The sequence below is a fragment of the Acyrthosiphon pisum genome, chromosome X (genome assembly GCF_005508785.2).
Source record: "Acyrthosiphon pisum isolate AL4f chromosome X, pea_aphid_22Mar2018_4r6ur, whole genome shotgun sequence".
Lineage (NCBI taxonomy): Eukaryota > Metazoa > Arthropoda > Insecta > Hemiptera > Aphididae > Acyrthosiphon > Acyrthosiphon pisum.
Genome location: NC_042493.1, coordinates 25718487 through 25731408, shown reverse-complemented (window position 1 = coordinate 25731408; position 12922 = coordinate 25718487). Strand labels below are relative to the sequence as shown.

General features: G+C 32.5%; 1 protein-coding gene across 1 annotated transcript in view; it reads right to left on the bottom strand.

Moving 5' to 3' along the window:
- Positions 1–10882: 10882 nt before the first annotated feature.
- The window catches only part of LOC100167986 (T-box transcription factor TBX20-like), a 68064-nt gene continuing 66024 nt past the window's right edge, over positions 10883–12922 (bottom strand). Inside the window, exon 6 of the mRNA XM_008188106.3 lies at positions 10883–12694. Coding sequence (XP_008186328.3) covers positions 12076–12694 — 619 coding nt within the window. The 3' untranslated portion in view covers positions 10883–12075. The remainder of the gene's footprint in view (positions 12695–12922) is intronic.

Below are 12922 nucleotides of genomic sequence, written 5' to 3'. Positions count from 1 at the left end.
TGACAATATTATTATCCTACTGATTACATTATTGTAGAATTATTGCATTATTGCACCTCCCTCGACCAGCTCATGACTCCGGACTCGTGACCCTAACCCTCCAATGCCACAGTACTTTTGTTTATACTTATAAATAATTTTATCAGACTGATAATATTTTTGTAGAATCAACGGTGCTAAATTATCAACTTTATAAATTGTATTGTCAATAAAATAACAGTTTATTTTTCTAAATATTATAATTAACAATACACAATGACTTGCTCATATCGATAAAACAATATTATTATCCTCAACATTTACCTTGTAGAATAAACAAACAATTTTCTCAGTGAAAAACTTTATATTGTTAATCATCGACAATTTTGTATTGTCAAAATTACCAATCGTATTTCTTTGGATGTATAGACGTACAAATGATTTCAGAACTGACATAATAAATTGATAATTATTATATTGACGTTAGTTGATCATAGTAGATAGGCAAGTATATAGGATTTTGTTGACTGAGGTATTTTGACTGAAAATACCTAAAACGAATTTGTTGACAATAATACATTCGCACCTACTCAGCAAAGACTATAAATTGTCTAATTATTATTAATGGCTACATAAAAAAAGCTGTATAAAAACGTATAGTTTCATATTTTTACTTGAAAAAAAACAACAAAAATCAGATATTCTGAGTAGACCAATAACTCTTATGGCTTGTCAAAATCGCATATATCAATTATTTACTCGGGTGGCTGAAGAAGTTATATTGATATTCACACAATGTATATTGTTACCCAATTGTTCAAGACGTTGTTTGCCGTTGTTGGCCGAGAATAATACCTACCTATAATGATATACACCTTCAATAATAATGATGTACCCACCAAGGTACACGCGCTGTTTATACGTGTGCACAATATGTGAATATTAAAATATTAATAATACATAAAAATGTTTACCTGTCAAAAGCAATGACTAATCGCACGATGTATTTATTTTCTATTTCACCTTCGTCCGTGGAGTATTTGTTTAAGTCTTCAACATCATCGTGATCTTTCGAAATAACAAAGCGATATGTATTGCTGACAAAAACCGATACGGTCAAATGCGCATTAATAATAATGTTTTATCACAACGAACAAAAGACAGTGGTATATAATATACCACATATTCCAAACACTAAAGTGGAAATATCTTTTTGAATAAGATTTGGTCGTCAGGGTTATACAAGAAATCGCGTAGGTATTTAAAATAAATGATTTTTTTTTTTTGACAGTTAAATGTCGTTACAAACCCTACAAGTAGATAAAGTGGTAACTTTTTTTATACAAATCACTTCAGCCAAAACAATTACGTTTGAGGGTGTAAAATATAATTGACACTTTTGAGTTTTGGGTGATGAACAAATACTTTTATTGTTCTGAGCAGCATGATATATATTGATCTGTTTGGAGGGAAGTACCCCAGCGACTCAGTAAATGAATTCGTCTTGGTTAAGTGAAGCATAGATGATAATCAAAAAAAAGGTAATATGTTTAAAATATTATAAATAATAACTAATCATTTTTATAATAAATTGTTATTTATAAAATATAAATGTTAAAAAAAGTAATTTATGATGTAGGTACCTACGTCCTACATATTATAGTATAGTAAAAATGAGCAAATTTAAAAATGTAATTTTTAAATATAGGCAAATGTCTTGAGATTTCCCGTGGTGAAAAAAATATTTTTTAACAATTCAAAATCATTCATCAACATATTTTCTTATTTTTTTATAAATCTTATTGCAGTATAGTTAGGTTAAGTTAGGATAAGGTATACCAAGTATACTATTCATATTACAATAAACGTCTAAACTTAATGATGAGGTATTTTTACAGCGAAAACAGGTATATTGTATTAATGTATTATATAGTTATTATTATGTAAATGCGATTACACTATAGTTGCTTGCACTTGCATGAGCTTGAAAAAACAAATGTACTTTATCACGTTATTGTACGCATGCAAATATATCAAATAGTATTTGAGACCCAATGACAGGAAATAATATTCTCCGAGTAGAGCGGTCCAAGTTCACGAGTTGATATATACGCATACAGCACGCCATAATATAATAATTTCTGCATTTTTGCTAAGTCACTTATTTTATTATAATATTATTGGTTATGCCTTCGAATTCCAAACGAACTTCTTATTATTATTATTATTATTATTATAATGCATAATATATACTGCAGTGACCGGATGCACCGGAAATCTCATTTGGACGTTTTACATCTCGGATTGAAGTAGTACGATATTAATTATTTTATTAAAGTGGAAGCATAACAAATGTACTGGATTATGCGTGGTTCCAGTGTAATTCGATATAGGGGACGCCGTTCCAATGATGTCACGATATTATATACCGGTTTGGAATTTCAACGGCAGATATAATTCCAGAGGAATTCCATAGATTATCAATAATATTATTTTTGTCTTACCTATAAGAAAAAATATTATTATCATAATATAATGTTAGTATTTCATATTATAATGTTCACTAAAATACTAATAATAATAATATACATCAGACTTTAATCGAACAAGCACCTTTTAATAATGTTAGAAACACGGTGTTAACGTACTTTTATTTGATAAATTATATTTCAGCGATATTTCATACTATTATGAAAATAATATTATTATCATGTGTAAGCCGTGACCATGCCCTCAGACAACAATTATATTATTATAAAAATATCTAATCACAACATTGATGAAACTATTTTATTTCGATACTTTGGACATTAGACGTGATGAAATGTATTCCGTGTGTTATTTTCCCGCATATTATTACTATCAGCTATCCGTATACTAATGAGTAATAATAAAAAAAAACTGTAGATTATCGTATACAAGATAAATTAAAACACGATTACGTGCCTAAATGGTTTGAAATGGACCTATTATTTACAGAAAAGAACTTGGCCTCTTTCCACCCCTATAGGATACACTATTATAGATGAGCACCCCTAAAATCTGATTTATAGATCAATTTAATTTAGCAGGAAGATATAACTATAGTTGTTGAAAAAAAGTTGGCAATCTTTCAAACAATAAAATAGTTTTAACAGTGATAAAAATATAATGGGTGTATTCCTTATCTCCTGCAATTCATAAAAATTAATTTTTGTTTTTTTGTTCGTCCTCTATAGACTTAAAAATAAGACCATTTTTAATAATGGTTACATTGCAGGTAACTACTAACAAATAATAAAATAGTTATTATGATTGAATATACATTTTTGTATTATTTAATATTTTGTAGTTATCCTATACAAATTCAGTAAAGGTATTTGAGTATTGGTGATTTTTGAGCACGCTCAACCCTAATTTTTCCTTAAATAGTACATTTATACAAATGCTGAGTTTTAGAATTTTTAAGTACACCTAAAGACCATATTTTCAATTGATATTTTTTGTAATACTTAAGAAGTGTCCTGTACAAACATCTACTTTTTAAATGAGAACTCCCATTTTATACTGCAAATTATTAAGCGGATGATTTTCTTAAAAATATTGATGTATGTAAATCAAAATTCTGATGAGTAGTTTCTGAGTTATTAAAATGTTTATACATATATATATCAATAGTAATTTCTAATTTTTTCAAATCACGTAATTCTCCATACCTATATCTACCTTACCTATTATCATAGACATATCCTTAGTACATTAAGTTCTATATCAAAAAAATAACTAAAAAAAAATATCTGCTGAATAATTAAAAGTGAAAAAGGAGGGTTCTTATTTAAAAAAAAAACAGAAGTTTTTAGGTATTGTCACAGGATCATCGTAAGTAATACAAAAATCTCAACTATTTGAAAATATTGTTTTCAAATTTCTTCACTTGAATTTAAAAATTCCAAAATTCTATATTTCATTATATGCATAATTTAAGTATTTATACAAATAGTGTGAGCATGCTTAAGAATCACATTTGATAGTGTAGGTATTTTAAAATCGATCATACAGAGTGTGAGGTTGGGGTACAACTTCATATACATTGTCCGGCACACCTGAACTGCCCATCTCGGATTCATTTATCTTCGGGCATCTAGTAAATTATAATAAATATTAATCAATAACGGTTAAAATGCAATCGAAATTGTTAACGCAATATTATTATATTATTTACACCCATATAATATCAAGTTCAAATCACTTAATACTTTGATGGGCATGCACACTGCAAAATCGTTTTTCAAGTACGATAATTTATCGTTGTAGCTTTTCAAATTTACGATTATAATTTATAATATTAATACACAATTAATATTCTGCGCTGAACTAGTCGAAACGAGTTGCCGTCGTCAGGTACACTATAATGCAATTTCCAGCGTATAATTTACGCAGTGATCTCACCGTATTTGTCTCTGTAGGAATAACTTATTTTTGTAATTAATATATTTTTTAAGTATGATTTTGAAAAGCCGTCGCCGCTTGTTTACAACCACTGTCCACTGTAATTCATAATAATTTTTAGTTAATTTGGATTTTGAGATTTAAATTAAAATTATTCGTTTTCGTACAAAATATTATAATGCGTTACAGCCAATGTTTGTTTACATCTATACAATTTTAAAAATTGAATTAATATCTATGTACTGATTTCCATTAAGTTTAAGTCACAGGGTAAGTCATACAGTTATAACAGGTTACGTGAGTTATACACTAATACAGAGTATCTGTCGGTCGCGTTCCTAAAGTTTCCTTGCATAATATAATATAGTAATAAGGATAATTTGGGAAAATTTCGACCACAACACTGAATTTAAATTATATGATATAAAGGTAGGTATATTATATTATTATGTATAAAAGGATATTTCTAAGTACCTCATAAAGGTCCAAAGACACCGTGTAAACTATATTTGCGATCATATCTTACTATGTGTGCGTATTAAATAATAGTAATATTATATCTAACCGGTGGAACGATAATGTTATATAATACCAATAATACCACTATATTACTGTAAACATTTTGCTTAATCCTCATCTCCGTGGAGTATTTTTCTCCCTAATGTATATACATGGTACATGGTATAAACCTAGTATTTACACGTAGATATTATTTATCTAAATTCACAACTACGCCACGCGTATAGTGCCCCGATATATATCGATGCTGGTCCTATACTTAATAATATTTAATATTATATGTTCACATTGTCCGAAACTCTTTGCAGAACCGAGCACGAGTCGAATTCGGTACCCGCGTGAGCAGTTTACCGTAATAACATAACACACACAGGTATATACCACGGTGACCTAACGGTAATCCCGTGGACATCCCACTGCGCTTTCCGGTCGGACGACGATTATTGTGGCCCCTTTACACTTAGGCGTATTATACAATATCATTATATGTTAGACGTGATAAGATTTGTTATAGTCTACGCTTATTAAGTGTATTGTGCGTATATAGTCGATTAGGGCGGTGTATGGACAAGCTCGACATCATGCTTGGCGGTCAAGACTTCTGTCGAAATATTTAGGGGTGGAGGAGTCGGTTTTTAAAATAAAATACAAATGAGGGTTGAAACGATCAATACCTACAGTTGATTTATTGATGGACTAAAATACTACCTCTACACAAGTGGAAAAAACGCCGTAAGAACTTATCTATGTGGCGGCCTTAATCGTGGATTAAATAAGCAGGGGTTGGTCAATTCGATTTAGGGGAGACGTAAATTGTATGCCCGTAACAGGAGTGCAAAAATTCTAAAACCGTCACCACGACGGCGGTGAGGTTATAGGTATATGAGTTTATTTTTATTTGCCCACCTTGAAAATATTATAAATGGTGCAATTGTATATTTCGATATATCATATTATAATAATATAACAATAATAATAATACCTATAGACCGTACCTTGAAGTGTATTCTAACGACTAAAAATATGTAGGTATTCTATAATAATTTAAATTTAATATGATATTAATGGTTTTCTAATATAACATGAGAATATTGTTTTCACTGGAGATCAAAAACAAAATTGTATTCCATATTCTTCACATCTCCTCTATACCTACATATCGTAACCAAGTACCAACCAGGTATAACCGTTGTAACAACCATATTGTATTATGCGACGTTCGAGATTCATTATCTGCGCGGTTGTTCCAAGTCCTCAGCTCAGAATTTTATTGCGCGCACAAAATCATGATCCAGGCGTACGTGCATTGTGCAATATGATAATAATATATATAATATTATAATAGTATATTATATGGACGTCGCCGAATCGAATAGTAATATTATTATCGCGTGATAAAATCGCGGTTTTCGAATTATGACTGCCGCCGAGCGGAACGAGCAGGAATCGACTGTAATATAATTATTATCGCGGGCGTTATACACTGGTGCGAAGTGAATTTTTCTCACTTATATTGTTATACACGATAAATCAATACTATATACCTACATAATATTATTATTACTTCGTTATATTATAATATCATTATATTATTTTAGAGCCACAGTCGTGGAGTTTGCAGTGTACCTATAAATATATTTATATTGCAATCGAGTTCCACGAGAGGTTCACTATACACCACGACCAGCTATTATTCGTATCGATTGGAAAGTATATTAATATTAAAATTATATTATTATTATGCGTACCTGCTAAACGGACATGGATGATGGCACCTGCACTGCGCACGCAGAAAGGTCAACGAATATTATTAAAAGTAGTTTTGTGGGAACATCTAAACATACATAAATATGTATATCAATAATACGTAATATTTGGAACCAGATGTCATTGCAGATGACATTTACATATTTTTTTAACGTCTTCGACGACGCTGATGTCCTAGCTAAAAATCTATGTACCAATAACATACGAAACTGAAGGTAAATTCATTTTGGATTCCGAGTGGAGAAAATGTATTGATTTTACAATTACGTGTTTTTTCTATGTCGTCGCCTTTTGGGGCAGTAAAAATGCATTGATTTTCTACTACAGGTAAGAGAGTGAATTTAGATGGTACTTTAGGGGGTCAAAAGTAAGAGTAGTCGCTTGAACTTTTCAAAGCGTCGGGCAAAATAAAAAAAAAAATTAAGCAATACTGGGAATTTTTACGCAAAACCTTTTTTGGTGACTCATAACCTAATAACATTGAATTATATACAGTAGAAGCAGCTTATTAGAAACACGGATTATTGATACAATCGCGTTATTGAAACAAAATGTACCAGGACGGATCGCCCGTATATTAGGACATTTAAATCGCTTATTAGAAACAATCGGTTAATTGACACATTTCACTTTGGTCCCAAAGTGTTTCTAATAAGCAGCTTCTACTGTATAACAAATTTCTATACATGCTAAAATTAAAATTTCTACTGACTTTTTTTGAGATATTATAGACATTTTAATTTTTTTTTTTAGCTATATATATCGATGAAATTTTTTTTTGCAAGAATAAAAAGCTTGAAAACGTAATACAAAGATTCTCATAAATGTTTATAATAGCAGTTCAAAAATATTCAAGATACATAGCCACGATTTTTTTTTTAAAGCAAACTATTTTTTAATAAAAAATGTATAAATTGTTTATTTTTTATAGCTACACATTGAAAATTTAAAACACGTTTTCTCATAGGTTGTAGTTCATACTGTAACCAAAATATATCTAAAAAAAAAATATTTTTATGTAGACATTTTAACTTAAATTTGGACAAAATTAGATATTTTAACAAAGAATTAACGATTTTTGATAATTTGTTTTAATTTAAAACTATTATTCGTTGGTACTTGATACTTTTATAGTACCTACACATATTATTATACAGATATAAATTAATTTATCGTCTAATAGTAAAATAAATTACTTTAACAGCAATAATAAAAGGTATAATAAAATATAGCTATACTTGGTAATCTAGCCTGACAGACCATCATCTTAGCTCAGAATCGTTATTAGCACACAATTAGTGATTGTAATATGATTTTATATCATTTAATTGAATTTTAACACATCCATTAAGGTTACCCCTAACACGACACCTAATGTACATCACGGTGGTACCCCCTTGGCACTATTTTTGGAATGACCTTAATATTTGTATAGCTCTACTGCAGGTTGGATTCAAAAGCTTAATTATTATTATCCTATGGTCATAATATTATTGTATTTTCGGTTATCAGTGGGGAATAAACATAGGACAATAAATATTGAAATAACACGAAATTGGCTAGCGAAAATTTTGAGAGTAGAATATCTAGAAATTCGCTAGACTAAACCGGTGTGAAAAATAATGCACCGGGATGTTTGCACCATATCATTTACATGGTTCATTATCCCGGTGCGGGATAATGTGGGATAATTTTAAACCGGTTTAGTCTAGCGAATTTCTAGAATACTGCAGATAACCTGCAGATTTATAATATTGTGATATACACGTTAGAGGCATTTTTTCATAATATTATTATATGGTTTGAAGTTTGAATTTTGTGTTAAAGTTCTCAAAAACATAATCCTATTTTGTTTTGAACCAAAAATGTGAAATATGCCATTAAAAAAGGTAAAAATATTTTTTATTTTAAATTGTTGTATTGTAATGACTCGAATCATTTAAAAAAATATATATATTTCCAAAAACATTAATACTCTTCGATTAAACGAATTTGTGTGTTTTCCTTTAAAAGAATCGCTCTGTGTAATAATGCAATATATTATTGTTGTCCAAATACTACATGTTATTACCATACAGGTGCATACTGTGTAATAGCCTTATGGGTTACCTATATACTATTACCACCACTACCACTACCATCACCACTACTAACTACTACATACGTTAAATATGCGTATCCTGGTATACATATGTAGGGACGTGATCCCTCGAGGCAAGTCGTAAATTTCGCACACACAAGCCCAAGCCGAACCCGTCGCGTCGGTCGAGATGAGTTTGGCTTTTAAAGTGAGTGTGTACCTACGCGAGCGGTGTTTTAATTTATTGATATTTTCGTATATTATGTTTAATTAACTCATGAAAGAGGAGGTGTTTCGGTGATCTCTATGTGACGGACGTGGTATTATTTTTATTATTATTATCGTATCGATATAATCAAATTGCGGCGTGTTTAATAGTGTACAATATTTTTGTAACATATATTTTATTATAACCTAACACTGTAGGAATATTTCATAATGACGTCCGAGGGACCAAGGACCAAATAATATAGGTCATAATAACTGACAGTCATAATTTATTAGTTGCAACTAATTAACTACTGGTTCGAATTTCGATTTTTATTCATTGAAATCATCTGGGATATCTATATACTGCTTTGGGTTGTAAAATTAAAAATGTCCGGAAAATGTGGAACGTAACTTAAAAAATAGTGAAAACGTGCATTTATAATGACGTTATCTCTAGTTGTCGCGGTACCAAGTCGGGTGGTCTTTCCGTGTAGTGGTATATTTTGTACCTATACGCCATTTGTTAGGTATAACTGCCGTATAGGTACAACGCCATTTGTTGCATTTATAAATAAGTGGGTGTTTCGCTAAATCAGAACCATGGTTTGGAGCCACTGGTTCGGTGTCGTGCCGCGTCATGATTTATTAATCTTCTTCAACTACACACTCACACATACGACGTAAAAGTCCGACCGCAGTAACGTTTCGTTTATTCTCGGTGACCCGTAACACCATACGTGGTATATAGGTATACTGGTCGGCGGCATTTATTGATGAGATTGGTAATATCGTTTGCCGACCGATACAAATTGAATTGTATCTCTCCGATACACGCACGCCGATGCGGTTCGATTCTATTAGTCGTAAGTTCCCTCCTCGCAGGGGAGGGATATAGCGCGCCAAATCTCCGACACGAATTATGGCGGCCAACAGTAATTTGATTTTTCTCCGCTCTTTCCATCACCGGAATTACTGTCACCGTCTCCTCGTGTCTCCGTAAGTCTCGCCGCGAATGACGCACGATCGAATGACAATGAAAACGAATATTAACGCCCGAAACGAATAGTAGGTATAGGAATCTATGTCTATAATATCGTGCAGGCTATACTGCAGCATAAGTAGGCGGTCAAGTAAGTTACAACAATTATTTACTGTCGGGTTAGTAATAGCTAGCAAAGTTGAGCTCGCAACGTTCATAACGTTAAGTTATATAAGCTATCGGTTAGGAAATAATAATATTATATATTCGACTAGGTATAAAAGTTTGATGTATAAATATTATATGGAGAAAAATACTGACTTGCTACTTTAGTTGAAAAAAGTTGATACCTACTTTTTTATTTTTTTATTATCTTTAATTATAACAATTTGTCAACTAAATTGTAATAAATCGATAAATATTTTTTTTTTGAAATCATTGTTTGCAATGTATGTGATCGAATCGAATAAATATTTAATTGTCTTTTGATATTCACCACAGATATGAATGTGTTCTACATATGATTTTAACAATTAATGCATTCATATTATTATTTTAATATAATACAATTAGATATCTTTTAAAGTCCAAAGTCAGCATTTCTAATGTTTTTTTTTAATTTTTGAAAAATATTATTATTTGGCTTGATTTTTTCATCCACGCTTTTACCGTGTGTTCGTTATACAAAATAACCGTCTCTAGAAACACTAGTAACAAAGAAAAACATTTTCTCACTTGGGAAATAGGGAAATCGATAGGTTTGTTTGATGGTCTGGGAATGACGACACTGGAAAAACGACCGACATATTCCGTTTATAGGTAGGTACTATATAGTACGAAAAATGATAATAATATTTAACGTTATAATATTTTTTGTATCATAGTAATATAAAGTGTGCGAATGCACAATAGGTACATCGTTTAATCATTAATACAATTGCGTCGCTTTATTTGTAAACATATTACATAAAATATATTATACGAATTTATTATACAGATAATATTTTTGTAGTTATGTGTTATATAATTTGACGTACTTACATAATAATAGGTATAGACAGACACAAGCACATAATATTTTAATATTCTGGCGGTGGAAACGCGAAACGCTGGTGCGAGTAAAACATAATAATAATTATAATGATGATAATAACATAATAATAATAATAATAATAATAATAATAATAATAATAATAATAATATTCAATAATAATGTATAATATAGGTAGGTAAAATTGTTGAACGTTATGCGACGTACGACAATAATAATAATAATAATATTATCTCAAGCACGAAATCACGGTATGTGTATACTGTCTAGGTCATCGGTTAAAAGACCGGCGGCGGCGGCGAACATTCGAAATGTAATAATAATGATAATAATTATAATTATAATAAAACGAATAATACGCAATGACATATCGAGTCTCACACTTGCGGAAAATCATCCATCGACGAGGTGATGTATACAATATATATATATATATATATAATAGTAATAATAATAATAACGTTAAAAATTAAATTAAAAATTGAAAAGAAAAAAAGAAACTTGAAACGTTTTCCATCATCAGCACCGAAATCGCATAATCTCGCCATACCCAAGTACCGATGTACTTACATCGGTGAAATGCCATCTTTCGTGCCATCAGTGATCGATTGACTGTTAACGACTCCACTCGACCCGTCTCCGGCAAGTTTCGGCTATGGGAAACCGGAAATCCGGGACGGCGGTCGAGCGTCGTCGCAAAAACCGAATTACACGGAAAACGCTGTACACACAATATTGAATATTGTATTGTTTTATATTACACATTGCAGACCCGATTCTATAAGGTCCGACATTTTACAGGATGAAAGGTAACAAATTCCCGGGAGAAAAAGTCCAAAAAAAAGAACGTTGAATGAATATAATTCCGAAAAAAAACTTATAATAAAATAAACATTAAAGTGGTTATAAAGTCATTTTTTTATCGGACTTTTTTCCCCGGAACTTTTTTTACAGTTTACCGTTTTACAGATACATAATCATCATAAAGGTAAATACAAATATAATACACGAATCGTTTCCGGTCTATAACGCACATATTATATAAATAGATGCTTCCGGTTGTTAATGCGGCGTCGTCCGGTGGCCGCCGCCGTGAGGTGAACGGTCCGACGAACAAGCTGTGTCCGGCGAGGACGGCGACGGTGATCTGGCCGCGGCCGCTACCACTGACATCTGCGGCGGTGTCACTAAGTACGGCGAAAATCTGAATCCATTCGCGGCAGCCGCCGCCGCCTGGTGTTGTTGGTACAGACTCTGGTGGTGTTGTTGTTGTTGTTGTTGGTGATGGTGGTGGTGCTGTTGTTGTTGCTGTTGATGGTGGTGGTGCTGTTGTTGCTGTTGGTGAGCTGCGGCAGCTGCAGCGGCGGCGGCTGCCATGGCCGTGGGTCCTCCGCCACCGGCCGCGGCCAACTGCTGGTAAAGGCCGGCCGGGCCCTGCATTGACGCCCACTGGTTCCACAGATGTTGGCCGCCGGCCGCAGCGGCCGCGTTGTATATGCCACACAGCGGACCGTAAGGGCCACTCACGGCGGCCGCGGCCGCTGCCGCTCGCAGGAACAGCTGAGACCTGGCTGCCAGCACAGCCCGTTCTTCGGCCGTCAGCTGGCTGAGACCGCCACCCGGGTCCAACAACGGTGTTCTGAGCATGTGGTGCTCGCTCAACATTGACTCCATCGTTTCCCTGCAACAGTCAACGGGCGTCCCGAGGTGTAAGTCGAGAAGAATCGCGATTTGGTGTGGACGGTGGGTGGATGGTTGTGGATTAAGGGTTTTTAGAATTCTATGATGTATTTATATTTATATTATATCCCTCCAATTATTTATCTTTATAGCACGTGAAAAATAAATTTTTACACAGTATGTACCCAGTGGCGGATCCAGGGCTTAATTTTGGGAGGGACATTGGGGG